At 42.0% G+C, this 21,323-nt stretch overlaps 1 protein-coding gene across 1 annotated transcript in view; it reads right to left on the bottom strand.

The window, feature by feature from the left end:
- LOC144494922 (guanine nucleotide-binding protein subunit alpha-14) overlaps positions 1–21,323 on the bottom strand; it is a 150,481-nt gene that overhangs the window by 71,025 nt on the left and 58,133 nt on the right. Inside the window, exon 2 of the mRNA XM_078214527.1 lies at positions 1,117–1,301. Within this exon, the coding sequence (XP_078070653.1) occupies positions 1,117–1,301 (185 nt within the window). The remainder of the gene's footprint in view (positions 1–1,116; positions 1,302–21,323) is intronic.

Here is a 21,323-nt window from a genome sequence, read left to right as displayed (position 1 = left end):
TTGGCCTCTCCAGCGGCAATAGACCCCGCCCATTGATTTTCTTTGCATGATTCACGCGACTGCACTCTGCAGTGCACAGTGTGGGAGATTCATTTTGAAAATTCTACTGAAAAAAAAAGCGATATTTACTCCAGTTTTTACATGAATTCGACACACAATTTTTTGGGGAAAATCCCACCCTGTATTTTTCTAGTGGTCATCTTAGCAAATGAGCCAAGTTTATTTTGAGGTGGCCAGCAACTACCACAAACCTACATGCCAACAGCCAGTGTCAGTATCATGGGTCTTTGGCAATATAAATGCAGTTCTCTGCAAGTTCATTACTATCACATCTCATATCCAAGGTCAGTCTTCTGTGAAAAACTCCACTACCAAACCATAAAAGATCTTTTGGCACTAGAGTTAGGTGAGAAACATTTCTGTTAAATGCATCTCCTGGATTTCCAGTTCTCTCAGCACTCAACCGGAATATTTTTTCTTAAGAAGCAAACCAACTTCCACCAGGTTTCCTTATTTTGCCTAGTTAACTCTATTTATCCACAGATGCTGCCAGACCTGCTGAGTTTTTCCAGCAATTCTGCTTTTATTTCTGATTTCCAGCATCCACAGTACTTTGCTTTTATGTTCCATATTTTACACACTCCTTCAAAAATAAGTTATATATTGGATTCTTATTGTAGAAGCTAAAACATCAAACATTAGGTCTGTCTCAAATATTCTCTCACTAGACTTGACATTGGGACTCTCGCATGAACAGGTAGTTCTTTTTAATTTACATCTAGTTCATCAATAACCTTTAATATCAGTGAATCCTGTCCTCAGTATTAGCCCCCAATCTTCTTCCCAGCTCTTATCAGCAACATGGCACTGTTGGGGATTACACTGGTTTATAATAACATGGGACATTTTAAGAATCACATTTTATCCTTAAATCTTGGATATCTTTTAGAAATTTGCACTGACTTTAGACTTCACTGAATACAAGAATAACAAGATTATTGCAACTACTGGTCAGCTGATTCAAGATCTTTGATCACAAGAGAAGGGATCCTGCATTGAAATATTCACAACCAGATTGTAAAGGGATGTTTGCGCAGAACAGAAAAATAAACATACCACATTTTGCTCATTCTTGTATTGTACCCGGAGCGTGTCCATAGCTCTGATCATTGCCTGCATTGCAGTGAATATGTTCTGAAACACGAGCTTTGTGAAATTTTTCCTGTCTTCATCTGAGTAGCCATCTCCATGGATGATTCTCATCTGCTTAATAAATGTGCTCTTGCCACTTTCACCAGTACCTAAAGGCAAACAAAGAACACAGCATAAGGTCACAGGCATACTAGCCTACGAACTTTTGAATAATCTCAAACCCACAACACAAAACCTATCACCCCAACAACCGCATTCTCAATTACTTGCCCATTCTTTACCGTAAAGTGTGCCAAAAGCAGACAAAAATATTTTGTTCTCAGCAGAATGTCCCTCGTGCAATTAAGCACATTTTCCAGAATGTACATAACATTGAAGTTGCTCAATGATAATCCTTCAAAAAGCAACCCTAGACATTTAGCACAAAACTTAAAATAAACGGTTTGGAGCAATGTTCATGCTAACTTCGTGGACTGTAACTATCTGAACCACAAAGTAAGATTACTGTCCAGTATTAGCCCCAAAAAAATTCATTTTTAAAGTACATTATGCATAGCAGAGGGGAATCAGTCAACATATGTTTGATGGTGTTTATTGATAATCTATCTCAAGCCTGCCACCAGGAAATCATGCAACTATCTGCATCAATTTATGAGGTACATGATATTATAATGAGCAAGTTATATGTACATTTATCTTCACCATTCTAAGCTAAGCCAAATTGTAAGTTATTATTCAAAACGTTATTTGCAGCCAAACAGTACGTGCCACAAGCTGACAGAGACAACATCCATATGCAAACAAGAAACAGGAGCACTAAAACAAACATTGTACTCAAATGATCAGGCCTAGTTCAGCATGCTAATTTCAATTACTGTTTCATTTTTGTTTTAATATTTTCCCAACATAATAAACACCCCATCATTATTCATTCTATTTTAGCATCAAAGTTGATCAATGCAATATATAAATGTCGCTGTTTTCCTGCGAGTCATCCCCCAAATTCACTCACGTAAAAAAGCATAAATACAAGGTAACAAGATGGTCATAAAATTGGGATCAGTAGCACTGTTGGTATGGAAGCAAAGAACAATACACAACATACTGATGACTACTTCAACTGTGGCCCAAACATGTGCCCATATTGGGATGGGCACTTGCGCAGACATGTTGCGCATGCACCAAAAGTGCATTGGTGTCACTACTGGTCCTATTGATTTGATGCAAGCTTTCCTAACTTTAACAGCACAGGTCTACTGAACACAAGTGTTAATCATTTAGCTGAAGAAGGGATCCACAACTCACACTATTTAAAGGAACAATCTTCCAACCTGCAGTTGAGGTGCTTTTCACTTCTGCTGCGGCAAAGTTTACAGAAGTACTAATGCTGGGGTTTGGAAGTCTGTTGGTGAATTGGTGCATCCATCCTGGGAGGGCAGCTTGGCCCCCAAACACACCAGGTCTCAGGCTTTAGGTTTAGCACCACTGGATCTGCAACATGACCGAGAAATGGAACAGAGGCTGCAGAAACAGGAAGCTCTGTGAAGATGGTGGAGGAGGAGGAGTCTCCAACAGAAGGCTCGAACCCACTGTTAGAGAGCACTTCTCATTTCTCCATCTTACCCAGCAGCAATGCCTTAGGTGACTTAGATTCAACAATGTGATCACAGAGCTGTGTCACCTCCTTCAAGAGGGCCTCGCATCAGAACAAGGACTCTGCTGCCAATGATGAAAGCCATGCAACAAGCAGAATCAACACAGGTGGTGTGCTGTATTAAGACACTGGATGGCAGATGTTGCAGCACAGCTGGGTCATGGACTTAGCCACTACTTCCATGTTTGAATGGATGAGTTCAAAACTGCATGAAAGATCTGTGCCTAATTGGAGCTGGATGGTGTCATGCCCTCTAACATTGTCTGGAAGGTCAGCCAGTGCTCCAAGCATCTCAGCGTGCATCATCAGTATTCTCTGATCTGCTGGCCCATCATACCCATCAAAGTCCTCATTTGAGTCCACTGTAGCAAGACTCAGTGATCTCGGGTTCCAGTGAACTGGCAAGCAAGCTATTCTTTCCCCTTGGACTTGATGCAGCCTCTTAATGTCTGATGATTCACCACATACACTTCCCAACTCTCTACTATCCTCTGAGGTACACACAAGGCAAGATTTTCCGACCACGCTCGCCCCAAATCCGGAAAATCCCACCCAAGGTCAATGGACCTTTTCATGATCCATGTGCCACCCGTTACGATTTCCGTGGTGGGCGGGATGGCAAAAATTCCAGCCACGGTGGCAGCATCTGATTTGGTGGCAGAGTGTCAGTCAAATGACCGTGCTTCTTCGTTACTGGAGTGATTGTTACTCTCTTTCCAGGCAGCCATTTTTGGGTACCAGAAATCAGAACTCTGACAGAGTCATCCAGACTCGAAACATTGGCTCTGTTCTCTCTCCACAGATGATGTCAGACCTGCTGAGAGTTTCCAGCATTTTCTGTTTTTACATCTTTTCTCCAATGTTCAGTACAGTTGCTCTGGTTCCAGCTTACCCTATCCATTATAGCCAGAGCCTTCCCAACAATGACTTCTTCTCCCTTTGACACAGCCCATATCCTAAATGCAAATTGTTTGTTTATTATATTCTTTTTACAGAACTGTCACTGATGATCAGACTATGATATTTGTATATTCTAAAATGCAAATCACAAGCTTACCAAAATACACCAGCTTTAAATTATAGTTAAAATAATGAGACATCACTCTGCATTGATTTATGATTCAACTACAAATATAAATTTATTCCACCTCAACTGTAGAAAAAAAAACAAACCAAGGCCAAGCACTGGGTGATACAGGGAACAATTTCTGATGAGCTACCTGCCCTGTACATGCACCTTCCAGTAACCAGGTTTAGACAAATATTAGCAGAAGCCTGGAAGCAAATTACCTGCCTGGCTACCCTTGTGGCTGCAGATAGGGGAGCAAACATCTTTAAAAAGAAATAAAAATAATTTACAGTGGCACTCCCTTTAAAATCAAATAATGAAGGGGCTGGCAACTTATGAGAACACAATCTCTTAAAAATAAATTAACTTCACATCACAGTCTCTGAATAATCAAGAGCCTTGGCAATAAAATATGTAAAAGAAAAAACAGACTGATGTTTGGGAACCAATATGCTTAAATTTTTAGATTAAACCATTTTCTCTCTTTGCATTATTAAATCACTGAGCATTTGACAGACTTCTCGATGTTACTTCTATCAAACATCTACATGCAATTTGTTCAGTTATTGTACTTTCTTCCAAGAGTAATTCAACTGGGTGCTCAATTCCCATTTAAAACTGCAGCAGATAATTTAGCCTGTGGAAAATGGAGTTGAAGCCAAAGATCAGCCATAAGCATGTTGAATAGTGGAGATGGTCCATAGAACTGCATGATCAACTGTTGCTCCTAATTATGTTGTTATGGTTGAGCCTAGGACATTACCCTGAGGAACTCCTGCAGCTATAGCTAAGGAGGGATTGCCCATTATTCCCATTAACTTCAATTGTACTGGGGCTCCTTGATACCATAATAGGTCAAATGTTGTCTTCATGTCAAATGTAGTCACTCTCACCTCCGGAATTTAGTTCCTTGGTTTTGTTTGGGCCAATGGTATTATGAGGTCGGAGTGGAGTGTTCCTGGCATTACCTAAACTGAGGATTGGTGAGCTCAATAGCACTGTCAACACTGTATTTCATTAGTTTACTGATTGAGTAGCCTGATGCGACAGTTACTGGCCCAATCAGAATTGCCATACTTTCTGCAGACAGGAAACACTTGAGCAACTTTCCATACTAACGGTGTTGTAGCTGCACTGGAACAACTTGGTTAGGGACTCGCCTAGTTATGGAGCATGAGTTTTCAGCACTGGAGTTGGGATAAGGGTCCATAGCCTTTTCCATATCCAGTGCCTTCCGCTGTTTCTTGCTAGCACAACAAACGTTTGACTATTCTAACAGTGCAACAAAAATCTTGGAAAAATGGGGGTGGGGGAGGTGAACTAGGCAAACCGGTTCCTACCAATGGAATTTCTTGAAAATAACCACCTTGCAGCTCTTCTGATTATCAATTAGCTGATAAAACATTTAAGTAATTGGCCCAGAATCTCTGGTCCCAATTGCATCCAATGCTGAGACATGGCTGCAAAAGGGTTGCAATGTCATCAGAAGTTCTGGAGAGCTGACTACACTGAACTTCTGGTTCACCAGAAATGGTTCTGTGGGAGCCCTCGCTGATGGTTTCCTGGGACCTATAAGCTTGGACTGTTTGCCTGATACTTTTGTATAGTAATTTTCCACCCTGATTTGTAAGCACAGTTCCAGCAGGTATAAAACATGCTCAGAGTTAAATATTAGTTCAACACTGACTGAACAGAGCATCTCAATCTATTTTAAGCAACATCTCCCATCCACTCAGTTTGTATAAACATAGTACATTCATATTAGAAATATCTATTATTACATCACCTGGTGGATCTTTCAAGCCATTTTGGATGGTGCAGAAGCAATCTACATCAATAGTCTTGACAACATGCGTATTTCCTAAATTATGATGCATAATCACAAGTACTATTTAACTAGTCAATCGTTACATCATTACAGGTTTGCTGTTGTGCCTCTGAACATTCTAGGGATATTCTGAATTATTTTAAGTATGCTGGATTCATTTTCAAATTCCATCATTCCAGGCAAACATGGCGGCCAAATTGTACCCAGCAAGATCCTTCACGGTGGCACTGCTGCCTCACAGCGTCAGGGACCAGGGCTCGATTCCGGCTTGGGTCACTGTCTACACATTCTCCCCATGTCTGCGTGGGCTTCCTCCGGGTGCTCTGGTTTCCTCCCACAGTCCAAAAAACGTGGTTAGGTGCATTGGCCATGCTAAATTCTCCCTCAGTGTACCCGAACAGGCACCAGAGTGTGGCGACTCGGGGATTTTCACAGTAACTTCATTGCAGTGTTAATGTAAGCTTACTTGTGACAATAATAAATAAATAAAAATCACACGAAAACAATTCATCTGGTCATTAAATACATTGATGTTTGTGGGATCTTGCGATGTGTGCAATGGTTGCTGCGCCTCTAATATTAGAGCAGTGACTTTCCTTCCAAAGTACTTCATTGGCTGGAAAACACTGGGACATTCCAAGTCATTGGGGCGGCACGGTGGCACAGTGGTTAGCACTGCTGCCTCACAGCTCCAGGGACCTGGGTTCGATTCCCGGCTTGGGTCACTGTCTGTGTGGAGTTTGCACACATTCTCCTCGTGTCGGCGTGGAGTGCTCCGGCTTTCTCCCACAGTCCAAAAGATGTGCGGGCTAGGTTGATCGGCCATGCTAAATTGCTCCTTAGTGCCCCGGGATGCATAGGTTAGAGGGATTAATGGGGTAAATATGTGGGGTTTCAGGGATAGGACCTGGGTAGGATTGTTGTTGGTGCAGACTCGATGGGCCAAATGACCTCCTTCTCCAGTGTAGGGGATCTATGGTTCTAACATCCAACACACAACCAATAAATGAAATGTTGACATTGCTGAAGGGACAGAGAAGTTCATAAGGACACCAAGAGAAATTCACAAAGACAATAGAACTCCCCGCTCTCTCAAATGATCGCCAGGTGATCTTTTATAACTGCCTCAGCGAGCATTGGTTTAATGGTTCATTCAAAAGGCAAATCTCTAACGTTGCTCAGTACTATACTGGCCTATCAGTCTCGATTACATTTTCAAGAATGACAAGAGAAAAGTTTTCCATGCTGACCTAGTAATGAAACTGAAGTATAATCATCATAAGGCAACATCTGCTGAAAACCTTTGTCCTGGTTCGCAGCTGGGATTCTCTGGTGCCACTGAAAGTGAATGGAGTTTTGGTTGGAACACCAAATTCTCCGTTTTCACTTACTATGGGGCGGCCATGGACGAGATTGTAGAATCCTGCCCATCGTTTTCCTTTGTTACAAAGACACTTTACAAATGCAGGTTGGTGTAGAAGATTTTGGACCACTACCATTGTATCACACGAATCTCCTTGCACTTCGTAACTGGGAATTCACTGAGATTCTGTTCCACAGATACATGATAGAAAGTCTGGAAGAGCATTGATTTCTTTGGCAGACCAGAGCCTCCAGGGGCCTCCTGCACTGTAGGGATTCTGGAGCCAAAATGTTTATAAGCTGTCGTGGCTCTTAAATAATGGATCATGGTGATTTCAATTTAATTTATACCTCATGGTACTTAATTATTTTTCAACTGAGCTGTTTTAATATTTAAAGGCTGAACTGTAATGTTTTAGTTCAACATATTAACAACTCTGAAAGATTTATTAGACCAGTTCTCCTCAATAAGCTTTAACCCATAAAAGGGAAGTCACAGAAGTGTGGAGGAGGCACAAAGGCTGGTGAAGGGCAAATAAGGCCCTGTTAAATGCCACGCAAGTTTAACCCTGATAAATGTGAGGTGATTCATTTTGGTAGGACTAATTTAAATGTGGATTACAGGGTCAAAGGTAGGGTTCTGAAGACTGTGGAGGAACAGAGAGATCTTGGGGTCCATATCCACAGATCTCTAAAGGTTGCCACTCAAGTGGATAGAGCTGTGAAGAAGGCCTATAGTGTGTTAGCTTTTATTAACGGGGGGTTGGAGTTTAAGAGCCGTGGGGTTATGCTGCAACTGTACAGGACCTTGGTGAGACCACATTTGGAATATTGTGTGCAGTTCTGGTCACCTCACTATAAGAAGGATGTGGAAGCGCTGGAAAGAGTGCAGAGGAGATTTACCAGGATGCTGCCTGCTTTGGAGGGTAGGTCTTATGAGGAAAGGTTGAGGGAGCTAGGGCTGTTCTCTCTGGAGCGGAGGAGGCTGAGGGGAGACTTAATAGAGGTTTATAAAATGATGAAGGGGATAGATAGAGTGAACGTTCAAAGACTATTTCCTCGGGTGGATGGAGCTATTACAAGGGGGCATAACTATAGGGTTCATGGTGGGAGATATAGGAAGGATGTCCGAGGTAGGTTCTTTATGCAGAGAGTGGTTGGGGTGTGGAATGGACTGCCTGCAGTGATAGTGGAGTCAGACACTTTAGGAACATTTAAGCGGTTATTGGATAGGCACATGGAGCACACCAGGATGATAAGGATGATGGGATAGCTTGATCTTGGTTTCAGATAAAGCTCGGCACCACATCGTGGGCCGAAGAGCCTGTTCTGTGCTGTACTGTTCTATGTTCTATAAGTTTAAATCCCCAGTTCTCTAAAAACAAAATGAAAAATTAGGCTGCAGCTGTCAGTTCTTCAGTTCTCTGCCTGAAGGTAGGTCCGACCTACAACACTATGATCTCCACCACTGGTAGGGCAAAGAAATAGGTTGCACATCCACACCAGCTGGAAGCAGGATTGAACCCCATGCTGTTCACACCAATCTGATTCACACCAGTCAAGCAGCCAACTGAGCTGTGGCAACATACACCTTTACATTCATGTTGTGGCCTGCAGCAACGGATATTCTGGAATCTCCAATTTCTTTCCATCACATAGCTGATTAGGAATCTCTCCCACTCTTACTGCCTGCCATTGGTCAAAGCTGGAAAAAAATTACAAATTGATACCTGTTTGGCCACATTATATGCACTCCTTCCTTGGCAAGAACAGGGTGGTGAAGAAGGCATTCGGCATGCTTTGTTTCATTGGTCAGAACACTGAATACAGGAGTTGGGACATCTTGTTGAAATTGTACAAGACATGAATAAGGCCACACTGGGAATACTGTTTACAGTTCTGGTCACCCTATTCTAGAAAGGATAGTATTAAACTAGAAAGAGTGCAGAAAAGGTTTACTAGTATGCTACCGGGACTTCATGGTTTGAGTTATAAGGAGAAGCTGGATAGACTGGGACTTTTTTCCCTGGAACGTGAGAGGCTTTGGGATGATCTTATAGAGATCTATAAAATAATGAGGAGCATAGATAAGGTAGATAGTCAATATCTTTTCCCAAAAGTAGGGGAGTCTAAAACTAGAGGGCACAGGCTTAAGGTAAGAGGGGAGAGATACAAAAGGGTTCAGACGGGCAATTTTTTGACTCAGGTGATGAGTATGTCTAGAACGAGCTGCCAGAGGCAGTAGTAGAGGCAGGTATAATTTTGTCTTTTAAAAAGCATTTAGACAGTTACATGGGTAAGATGGGTATAGAGGGATATGGGCCAAATGCGGGTAATTGGGATTAGCTTAGTGGTAAAAACTGGGTGACATGGACAAGTTAGGTCGAAGGGCCTGTTTCCATGCTGTAAATCTCTATGACTCTTAGTCCTCCCATTCCTAATGCTGTAACAGACCAAAAGACAGACAAAGTGCTGGATTTTCACTGAGTCAGGTCAAATCTAGAGGCCTGTAAAAATGAGCAGGCAGGACGCGGATGGGGAAGTTCCACTCCCTTTTCAAACAGATCTATTTTTTTTTCCTCACAGGAGAAAGAGGGTGGCATGCGAATCACGCAGACTGGGAACCTGATCTCAGCAGGTCCATGTGAAATGAGTGCTGCATTCAAACAGACTCCATTTTCACCATTTTCAATGAAACCGGACATGTTCACCAGAAAAGTGAACAGTGCAGAAATGGAACCTGTGCATAGGAACACTCCCAACAGCAATCAATACAATTCTGAGAGTCAGTAAGCCTACCTCTAAGTCTAATGTGTACTTCCCCAACTGTATCCAAACTATACATTCAGACTCCAACAACACTACTTCCATAAGCACTTATCAGTTCATCTGCCATCTGGCGGCATGGTGACACAGTGGTTAACACTGCTGCCTCAGTGCCAGGGACCCGGGTTCAATTCCAGCCTTAGATCACTGTCTGTGTGGATTTTGCACGTTCTCCCAGTGCCTGCATAGGTTTCCTCCAGGTGCTCTGGTTTCTTCCCACAGTCCAAAAGGTAGATTGGACGCGCTAAATTGTCCCTTAGTGTTCCAAGATATGTAGGTATGGGGTAAATGTGTGAGGTAATGGGGATAGAGCGAGGGGGGGGGGGGGGGGGGGGTGTGTGCTGGGTAAGACGGTCTATCGGAGAGTCAATGCAGACTCAATCGGCCGAATTGTCTTTTATTGCACTGTAGGGACCTATCCTGTTAAGACCACACTTGAAAAGGAAAGCACATTACTTCTCCAATGCAAAAGGATTGTATCCCCTTTTGCATGTAGTTATAAATGGAAGATACATATGTCCAGTGAAGCAGTTAACTAGAAATTCCCCATCCACAAAAGAATCAGAAAAATACCTGAAAGTCATCCTGAAAGCAAAATGTCGAAGTCCTGAACAAATATTAATAAAGTTCTGTTCAAAATTAAAAGTATATAACTAATTGTTACACAGAAAGACTGCTGTAAACCAGAGGCAATCAGAAATACAATGAAATCTGTTGCAGACTTACTTAACACCAAACACCAGCCCATTTTACTTACAATATAGGAAGTGAAACTACAAGGCAAATGAAAAATATCAGCTCACATAAATCCTTCTGCTGAAATATTTTAGAAGTTAGGAAGAGCAGCAAATTGCAAGTAGCATCATAAAGGCCTGCTCAATTAATCTTAATTGGGGAGAAAGACAAAACAGGAGAAAAGATTTTAAACACACACGACTGTGCAACAGTTTCTTGAATCAGCCTGTTACTTAGAAATAAAGTCTTACTGCCATTAGACTAGGCACAAATATCACATTGATTTCGACCAGGGGTCTCCAAACTACGGCCCGCGGGCCACATCCGGCCTGCAGCCAGTGGGGCGGGAAGGGATTCCTGCTGCCAAAAACACTCCCGCGTCCGGAACCCCGCCGCTGACTCAGGATCCGGACGCGGGGACGGAAGCCACAGGCCGGACATTTGCTGCCGCTCCGCGTGGTGTCTGATGGACCCATGGGAATTCCCCACCCTCTTTACCGGCCTATTGTCCAATCAGAGCTGCCGTCCTGTGACTGACAGTTCATTAAACGAATCAGCAATTGAGACATCTGTTATCCAATTGCCGCTCTGCACTGACTGAGATGACAGCTGCTTTATCCAATCCGTAAGCTCCATCTGTCTGAAATGAGCGAGAACAATGACAATGATGGCGGCAATTCAGACCAATTCAGTTATGGAAGGAAAAAAGAAAAGAAAAGTGGACAGTGAGTGCCGCCTGTTTAATGAAGAAAGGGGTGTAAAGTACTTCTTTGTACAAGCAGGTGATAAAGCCTTGCGTGTCATATGCAATGAAACTGTTGCAGTTTTGAAGGAGTACAATGTACATCGGCACTATGAGACCAAACATGAACCAAGTTATTCCCAATTCACAGGAACACTGCGGTCGGAAAAATTTGAATCAATGCAACGCAGGTTGCTTTCCCAACAAGCTTTTTTTTACACAGAAGGTAACTGAAAATGAAGCTTTAACCAGGGCCAGTCACAAACTAGCTTATGTGTTCGCTAAAAGAGGAAAGCCATTCACTGATGGAGATCTCATCAAAGAGTGTATAATGGAAGCAGTGGAAGAGTTATGCCCAGAAAAAGCAAATCTGTTCAAAATCATCAGTCTTGCGCCAAATACTGTTGCTCATAGAATTGAGGATATAGGAAGCAATATATTTCATCAAATTGCAGACAAAGCAAGAAATTTTCAGTTGCATTCTCTCGCACTTGATGAATCGACTGATGTGTGTGACACATCACAACTCATAGTATTCATCCGTGGCATCGACAGTGAATTTAACGTGACACAAGAATTAGCATTAGTGCATAGCATGCACAGTACAGTAACTCGAGAAGACATCTTCAAAGAATTGCAAAAAACTGTGTTAGAATATAAACTGAAGTGGAATAAACTGCAATGCGTGACAATTGATGGAGGAAAGAACATGTCTGGGGTGAAGAAAGGTTTGGTTGGACAAATCACAAAAGCTTGTGAGGTTCGTGGATTCTCAAAGCCCATGTTTCTGCATTGCATTATCCACCAACAAGCATTGTGCAGAAAATATGTGGATATGTCTTGCGTTCTGAAACCTGTTGTTTCAACAGTGAATTTCGATCTCATGGGCTTAATCATGACCAGTTTCGTGATTTTCTGAAAGAAACTGATTCTGAGTTTGGTGACTTGCCTTATTATACAGCAGTTTGATGGCTTAGTTGTGGAATGGTTCTATCACGGTTCTTTCAGCTGAGAGGAAATTGATTCCTTTCTCACAGAGAAGAATCGACCCGAACCACTTTTATCAAACACTGACTGGCTTTGGAAATTGGCATTTTTTTGCAGACGTGACAGGCCATATGAATGAATTGAAGCTGAAGTTGCAAAGTGAAACAAATTTGATTTGTGATCTATTTGCGCATGTCAAGGCATTCAGGGAAAAACTGATGCTATTTCAAGGACAGCTGAAAGTTCATAACTTGGTTCATTTTCCATGTTGTGAAAAATTTCATGAAGAAAGTGAAGCAGAATTTCCTTCTTCATTTGCAACAGAAATCATTAAGGACTTGCAAAAACAATTTCAGGAACGATTTTCTGATCTTGATGGAAACACAGATGAAATAAAGCTGTTTCAAAATCCATTTGGCTGCAATGTTGAAACACTCCCAAGTCAGTTCCAAATGGAAATTATTGATCTCCAATCAGATGACATGCTGAAAGACAAGTATAAAGAAGGAAATCTGATCCAATTTTATAAATCTTTGCAGCCTGAGCAGTTTCCAAATTTGAAGCGATTTGCTTGTGGATTTGTATCAGTTTTTGGTACAACGTACCTGTGTGAACAAACATTTTCAAAAATGAAGTATGTCAAGTCCAAATATCGAGTAAATTTATCTCATTTACTTTGAAATTCTCATTTCAAGTAAACATTTATAAAATTTCAGTAAATAAAATTAATTTAAAAATGAATAGCCTGCTTTTCTCATCTGCAGTTAAGTAATTGATTATTTTGTCAGAGCATTTGCTAATGTTTGACATTTTTACTCATTAGATATCATTTCTCAGTGTCAGCACGGCATTGTTTCTTTGTAATTGTCACATTTCTCTTTTGTTCTGATTCATATCATGCTGATTACAAAGATGATCCAAATAAAACTTATTCATTCATTTAAATTTTATTCATTCATTTATAAAACTAATTTTTTTTCTTTGACCCCCAAAAATGTGTAAAATATACGATGTGGCCCTCGTACTGAAACGTTTGGAGACCCCTGGATTAGACTAAAGGTGGACCGAGAGCTACAGGTTGGAAATTCAGTCCTCAATCTTTTCATATAATTTTAATTATTACTTATCAAATTTGGAATCTTATGAGCCAGAGGTTTGGAAAGACAATTTTTAACACTATTGGTGGATAAATCCTCAAATCAGAACACCAAGGTTCAACTAGCTACATATTCGAACTCATAGGTTTGTAGAAATGACCTCCATTTCTGGGCATATCAGTTTAGATATTATTCAACACAATCTTATCCAGACTATAGAATTTCTGGTAATTTCCAAAGATGAATGAAATGGCTTTGATCATAAAATATGAAGTTTCAGGCAAGAAACCTGTTTTGGCCCGTCTAGCCCATTCACAGTATTTCCTTTGCAAATTCCTAACAACCCTGAGCCCTATTTGTCGACAAGAACCTGTCCAGTTCCTTCACAAAGCTCATTAAGAAATCCTATTCAGTAATATGTATCAACTGTTTGAATGAAAAATACTCCTTCATTTTTTGTCATCTAATTTGTACTTTTGAACTTGTGCTTGAATTCTGTAAACCAGCAGAATTTGATTTGATTTATTGTCACATGTATTAACATAGTGAAAAGTATTGTTTCTCGCACCCTATATAGACAAAGCATAACGTTCATAGAGAAGGAAACGAGAGAGTGCAGCATGTAGTGCGCTAGGGTGCAGAGAAAGATCAAGTTAGTGCAAGGTAAGTCCATTCAAAAGTCTGACAGCAGTAGGGAAGAAGCTGTTCTTGAGTCAGCTGGTATGTGACCTCAGACTTTTGTATCTTTTTCCCGACGGGAGGAGGAGGAAGAGAATGTCCGGGATGTGTGGGGTCCTTAATTATGCTGGCTGCTTTGCCGAGGCAGCAGGAAGTGTAGACAGAGTCAATGAATGGGAGGCTGGTTTGCATGATGGATTGGACTACATTCATGACCTTTTGTAGTTCCTTGCGGTTTTGGGCAGAGCAGGAGCCATACCAAACTGTGATACAACCAGAAAGAATGCTTTCTATGGTGCATCTGTAAAAGTTGGTGAGAATCGTAGCTGACATGCCAAATTTCTTTAGTCTTCTGAGAAAGTAGAGGCATTGGTGGGTTTTCTTAACTATAGTGTCGGCATGGGGAGACCAGGACAGGTTGTTGGTGAACTGGACACCTAAAAACACGAAGCTCTCGACCCTTTCTACTTCGTCCCCATTGATGTAGACAGGGGCATGTTCTCCTTTACGCTTCCTGAAGTCGATGACAGTCTCCTCGTTTGGTTGACATTGAGGGAGAGATTATTGTTGCTGCAACAGATTCTCTATTTCATTCCTGTAATCTGTCTCGTCATTGTTTGAGATCCGACCAACTACAGTGGTGCTGTCAGCAAACTTGAAAATCAAATTGGAGGGGAATTTGGCCACACAGTCATAGGTGTATAAGAGTATAGTAGGGGGCTGAGAACACAGCTTTATGGAGCACCGGTGTTGAGGATGATCATGGAGGAGGTGTTGTTGCCTATCCTTACTGATTCTGGTCTGTGAGTTAGGAAGTTCAGGATTCAGTCGTAAGGGAGGTGCCGAGGCCCATGCCACGGAGTTTGGAGATGAGTTTCGTGGGAATAATAGTGTTGAAGGCTGAGCTGTAGTTAATAAATAGGAGTCTGACATAGGGGGTCTAAAATAAGCATCCTTGTTATCTAGGTGTTCCAGGATTGAGTGAAGGGCCAGGCAGATGGCGTCTGCTGTGGACCTGTTGTGGCGGTAGGCAAACTGTAGTGGATCCAGGTAGTCCGGGAAGCTGGAATTGATTTGTGCCATGACTAGCCTTTCGAAGTACTTCATAATTATGGATGTCAGAGCCACCAGATAGTCATTAAGGCACACTGCTTGGTTTTTCTTAGGTACCGGGATGATGGTCGTCTTCTTGAAGCAGATAGAGACCTCAGATTGTTGTAAAGAGAGGTTGAAGATGTCTGTGAATACCCCCGCCAGCTGATCAGCGCAGGATCTGAGTGCTTGTCCAGGTACCCCATCCGGGCCAGTTGTTTTCTGTGGGTTGACCTTCAAGAAGACATGGCTTCCAGGGTGGAGGGCATGTTCTCGCTGACCTCTTGCTCAAAACGGGCCGAGAATGCATTGAGCTCATCAGGGAGGGGTGCGTTGGAGCCAGCAATTTTACATGCCTTCATCTTGTAGCCTGTTATGTCTTGCAGACCTTGCCAAAGTTGACGGGGGTCAGTGTGGTTAGCCTGGGACTCTAGCTTGGTCCAGTACCGTCTTTTGGAATCTTTGATGGATCTTCTTAGATCGTATCTGGCTTTCTTGTACAGATCAGTGTCACCTGATTTGAACGCCTCAGACCTGGACTTCAGCAAGCAGTGGATATCCCTGTTCATCCATGGTTTCCGGTTGGGGAACACACGGATTTGCTTCTTCGGCACACAGTCTTCTACACACTTACTAATTAAGTCAGTTACTATAGTGGCATACTCGTTCAGGCTGGTCTTTAAATACTGACTAGTCCACTGACTCTAAGCAGCCCCGTAGAAGATCATCCGATTCCTCAGACCAACATCGCACGACTTTCTTTGATGGATTCTCCCGCTTCAGTTTTTGCTTGTAAGCTGGGAGCAAGAGCACAGCCTTGTGGTCTGATTTGCCAAAGTGTGGGCGGGCAATAGAGCAGTAGGCATGTTTGATATTTGTGTAGCAGTGGTCTAGGCTGTTTGGGCCTCTGGTGGAACAGGAGACGTGTTGGTGGTAACTTGGTAGGACACCCTTGAGCTTGGCCCGATTGAAGTCCCCGGCCACGATTCTGAGAGTCACAGAATTGATACAGTGCAGAAAAAGTCCATTCAGCTTATCACGTCTGCCACGCCTCTCTGAATGAACATTCCATCTGGAGCCATTCACCCCCTTGCTGTAAACCTGCACATTCTTCCTTTCCAAGTATCAGTCTACTTCCCTTTTGAACGCTTTGCCTCCACCAAACTTGCAGCAGTGTATTCAAGACCTGAACCACTCACTACATGAAATTATTTTTTCTCAGATCACTTTTGCATCTTTAGTTAATTGTTTTAAATCTGTAACTGTTCGTTTGTGATCCTTTCACGAGTGGGAAGTTTCTCCTGATCTACCCTGTCCAGAGCCTTCATGATTCATGTCACCTACTTTTCTTCAAGGAAAACAGACCAAACTTATCCAATCGATCTTCATAACTGAAGTTCCTACTTGAAATTTTTGCAAATTGTTCTTAAATTCAAACATTCCCCTTGGAGTCTTCCCTCTTCAAGAAGAAAAGATATGGAGCAGCTGATTATTCCTTGGGTATTCCTCTCTCGAATTCAGAGATCAAACTTCTAGCCCTTTTCTGTACATCCTCCAATATCTGAACATCGTTTTCAAAACAGGGAGACTAAAACTAGAAGTAGCACTTCTACCAGATCACGTGCAGTTTTCAAATGACCATTCTGATTTCTATACTAGAGCCCTTGCTATGCATCCTAATTTTATGGTTTCCTTTCTAGATATTATGAAGATTGTTTTTAGTAATCTCTTCATTAAATTCCCACAGGATGTTGCTGTGTTTCTGACACCTCAAGCACGTGATCATTTACTACATAATCCATGTCAACTGTATTTCTGCCAAGTCCTTACTTTTCCAGTATTAAATTGTATTTGTCATGTTTCCAGCCATTGAGTGAATGTTTTTCATCCAGATCTTTTCCACTTCCTGCAAATTTGACATTTATCTTTTTCAGAGATCTCAATTTGGTATCTAGATTAATTATAGAAGTGATAAACTATGGTTAAAAGCTGAACCTTGTACCACTCTACTAGTAACTGACAGCTAATCAGATACCGACTAATATATTACTACTCGTTATCTACCAACCATTTGCCAATCTATCACATGAGCTTCACAATGACTGTCAATATTGATGAACAATTACTGCTTTTGCTCATTAGTCAAATTTTGATTACTGCAGTATAGTGTCTCAAATGTAATATGAGGGCCCAAGCAACTCTCACGTAATAAAACTGATATCAGCAATTGCATTTTAGCATTGTGGTTATGTTACTAGACCAGTAGTAATCCAGAGGCCTGAAGTTATGATCCAGAGAACCAAGTTCAAATTCTGGCATGGCAGCTGAGGAATTTACATTCAATCAACTAAATAAATCTGGATTAACAAGTTGATATTTGTAATGGTGACCATGAATCCACTGGATTGCCATACTGATGGATTTACTAATGTCCTTTAGGATTGTTCCTAGCACAAAAGGAAGATAGCTGTTGCTGTTTGAGGTCAATCACGTCAGCCTCATGGTGTCGGTCAGTGTAAAGTCCTCAGTTGAACCAGCTTCAGCTGTTTCACCAATGACCTTTCCTCCACATAAGGTCAGAAGGGGGGATGCTTGCTGATGACTGTGCAGTGTTCCATTCTATTCACAACTCCTAAGATATTGAAGCTATCCATGCTCACATGCAGCAAAGCCCAGACAACAGTCAGACTTGGGCTGATAAGTGGCAAGCGACATTCATGCCACATAAGTATCAGGTAATGATCATCTCTAAATCTCTTGACATTCGATGGCATGCCAACATAGAATCCCCCACTATCAACATCCTGGGGGTTACTACTGACCAGAAACTGGACCAGCTATATAAATATTGCAACTATTAGAGTAAGCTAGAAGCTGGAGAATTCTGCAGGATAACTCATCTCCTACTCCCCATGCCTGTTCACCATGTACAAGGCACAAGACAGGAGTGGGATGGAATAATTTCCACTTGTCTGGATGGGTGCAGCCCCAAGAACGCTCATCATTCAAGACAAAGCAACCTGCTTCATTGAGGTGTAAATCCCTCTCCATTACTGATGTATATGGAACATACTGCTGCCACTGTGCAAGGTGCATGGCAGAAACTCACCAAGACTCATTTAACAGCACCTACCAAACCCATGACCACTACCTTCCAAATACCTTCCATGGGCAGCATCTGTATGGTGGTACGACCTCCATTGAAGCAAATGGCATTCAAAGAGAAATTTGAACTCCCAGTTATTGGCTGAAAGAGCGTGTCAAGATTTCATGTGATTAAAAAACTTCAGCCGTATCAAATGGTGAAAATACTGGTTGACCGAGCACCATTTTTCTGAGTAGGCAACTTGTACTTTAAACTATTGAAATAAAAAAATCTTGTTATTTCTTTTAACTTCTAACAACTTAGTCTTCAAACTGAGCATGAGCTCATACCAACATTCTGTACAGTGAACAACAGTCAACATTTCCTCTGCTTAAGGTGCGGGCCTGGCTAATTTGATTTTGTTCTTGCTCTCTATCCTTCAGTTGCCTACAAACCACACATGACCAAACCATAACCCATCTGTCTGTGATATGAATGACTTTAAAGGAAACCTGATCTCAAAATGGCTTCCTCCAAATTTTTCCACGTAGCATCAGGCAACACATTAGCTTTGTATCTAAATAAATATGTTAATTCAGTTACCCAAGGTAAAAGGCAGTTGTGATCAAAGAAGTAAAGGGATATGCTCCAGCAAAACTGTTTTGTGTTTTGATATTGATAAGACCTATTTGGGACTTCAGTTTCGCCCATTGTAGATTTAGAATCAGCTGTGATTTTTCCTCGAGTCAGAGGTTTACAGCATGGAAACAGGCCCTTCAGCCCAACTTGTCCATGCCACCCTTTTTTTTTTAAACCCCTAAGCTAATCCCAATTGCCCGCATTTGGCCCATATCCCTCTATACTCATCGTACCCATGTAACTATCGAAGTGCTTTTTAAAAGATAAAATTGTACCCGTCTCTACTACTACCTCTGGCAGCTTGTTCCAGACACTCACCACCCTGTGTGAAAAGATTGCCCCTCTGGACCCTTTTGTATCTCTCTCCTCTCACCTTAAACCTATGCCCTCTAGTTTTAGACTCCCCTACCTTTGGGAAAAGATATTGACTATCTACCTTGTCTATGCCCCTCATTATTTTATAGACCTCTATAAGGTCACCCCTCAGCTTCCTACGCTCCAGAGAAAAAAGTCCCAGTCTATCCAGCCTCTCCTTATAACTCAATCCATCAAGTCCCGGTAGCATCCCAGTAAATCTTTTCTGCACTCTTTCTAGTTTAATAATATCCTTTCTATAATAGGGTGACCAGAATTGCACACAGTATTCTAAGTGTGGCCTTACCAATGTCTTGTACAACTTCAACAAGACATCCCAACTCCTGTATTCAATGTTCTGAACAATGAAACCAAGCATGCTGAATGCCTTCTTCACCACTCTGTCCACCTGTGACTCCACTTTCAAGGAGCTATGAACATGTACCCCTAGATCTCTTTGTTCTCTAACTCTCCTCAATGCGCTACCATTAACTGAGTCCTGCCCTGGTTCAATCTACCAAAATGCATCTCCTCGCATTTGTCTAAATTAAACACCATCAACCAATTGATCAAGATCCCGTTGCAATTGGAGATAACTTTCTTCACTGTCCACTATGCCACCAATTTTAGTGTCATCTGCAAACTTACTAACCATGCCTCCTATATTCTCATCCAAGTCATTAAAATAAATGATAAATAACAGTGGACCCAAAACTGATCCTTGAGGCACACCGCTGGTCACAGGCCTCCAGTTTGAAAAACAACCCGCTACAACCACCCTCTCCATTTAGATACCTCACACTGGATCTTGCGAGATTTAACCTGATGGAACCTACCATGCGGTACCTTGTCAAAGGCCTTGCTAAAGTCCATGTAGACATCATCAACTGCACTGCCCTCATCTACCTTCTTGGTTACCCCTTCAAAAAACTCAATCAAATTTGTGAGACATGATTTTCCACTCACAAAGCCATGCTGACTGTCCCTAATCAGTCCTTGCGTCTCTAAATGCCTGTAGATCCTGTCTCTCAAAATACCTTCCAACAATTCCACCACAGATGTGAGGCTCACTGGCCTGTAGTTCCCAGGCTTTTCCCTGCAGCCCTTTTTAAACAAAGGCACAACATTTGCCACTCTCCAATCTTCAGGCACCTCACCCATAACTATCGATGATTCAAATATCTCGGTTAGGGGACCCGCAATTTCCTCCCTAGCCTCCCACAATGTCCTGGGATACACTTCATCAGGTCCCGGGGGTTTATTTACCTTGATGCGCTTTCAGAATTCCAGCACCTCCTTCTCTGTAATATGTGCACTCCTCAAGACATCATGATTTATTTCCCCAAGTTCCCTAACATCCATGCTTTTCTCAACAGTAAATACTGATGAGAAATATTCATTTAGGATCTCACCCATCTCTTGTGGATCGGCACACAGATGACCTTTTTGATCCTTAAGAGGCCCTACTCAAGTGTGAACACTGTGAACCTCACTCCTCAATAAAACAATGTGGGTCTTCTTCTGATCTATAATAATTAAAGCACCCAGGCAGCTTGCCATCAGGCACACTCCAGCCCATGTCATATGACCCCGTTCATTTACCCTAAATTTGAACATACAGTCCCAAACTAGAACATTCTTATGAATCAAAAGATATTGGGCAGGATTTTCCAACTGCGCTCGCCCCAAAATCGGAAAATCCCACCCGAGGTCAACGGACCTTTGCATCGTCCAGCCCTCACCCGCTAAGATTCCTATGCCAGGCGGAACGGTAAAATTCATCCTATAGTTCTCAAACATCATAATCTTGCAACAAAAGGAACACCACCACCTGCAAGCTCCCCTCCAAGATATATATCATTCTGACTTGGAACTACATTACTGTTCCTTCACAGTCACTGGGTCAAATCCCTGAAACTCCTTTCCTAACAACAGTGTGGGTGCGACACCAGTTGGGCTGCAGTATTCAAAAATCTGGCCCGCTGCTACCTTCTCACATGGGATTAGCGACGGGCGTACAATT

Source organism: Mustelus asterias, chromosome 6, assembly GCF_964213995.1.
Source record: "Mustelus asterias chromosome 6, sMusAst1.hap1.1, whole genome shotgun sequence".
Taxonomy (NCBI): Eukaryota; Metazoa; Chordata; class Chondrichthyes; order Carcharhiniformes; family Triakidae; genus Mustelus; species Mustelus asterias.
The sequence above is the reverse complement of the archived record's forward strand: the minus strand, read 5'-3'. Positions and strand labels throughout refer to the sequence as shown.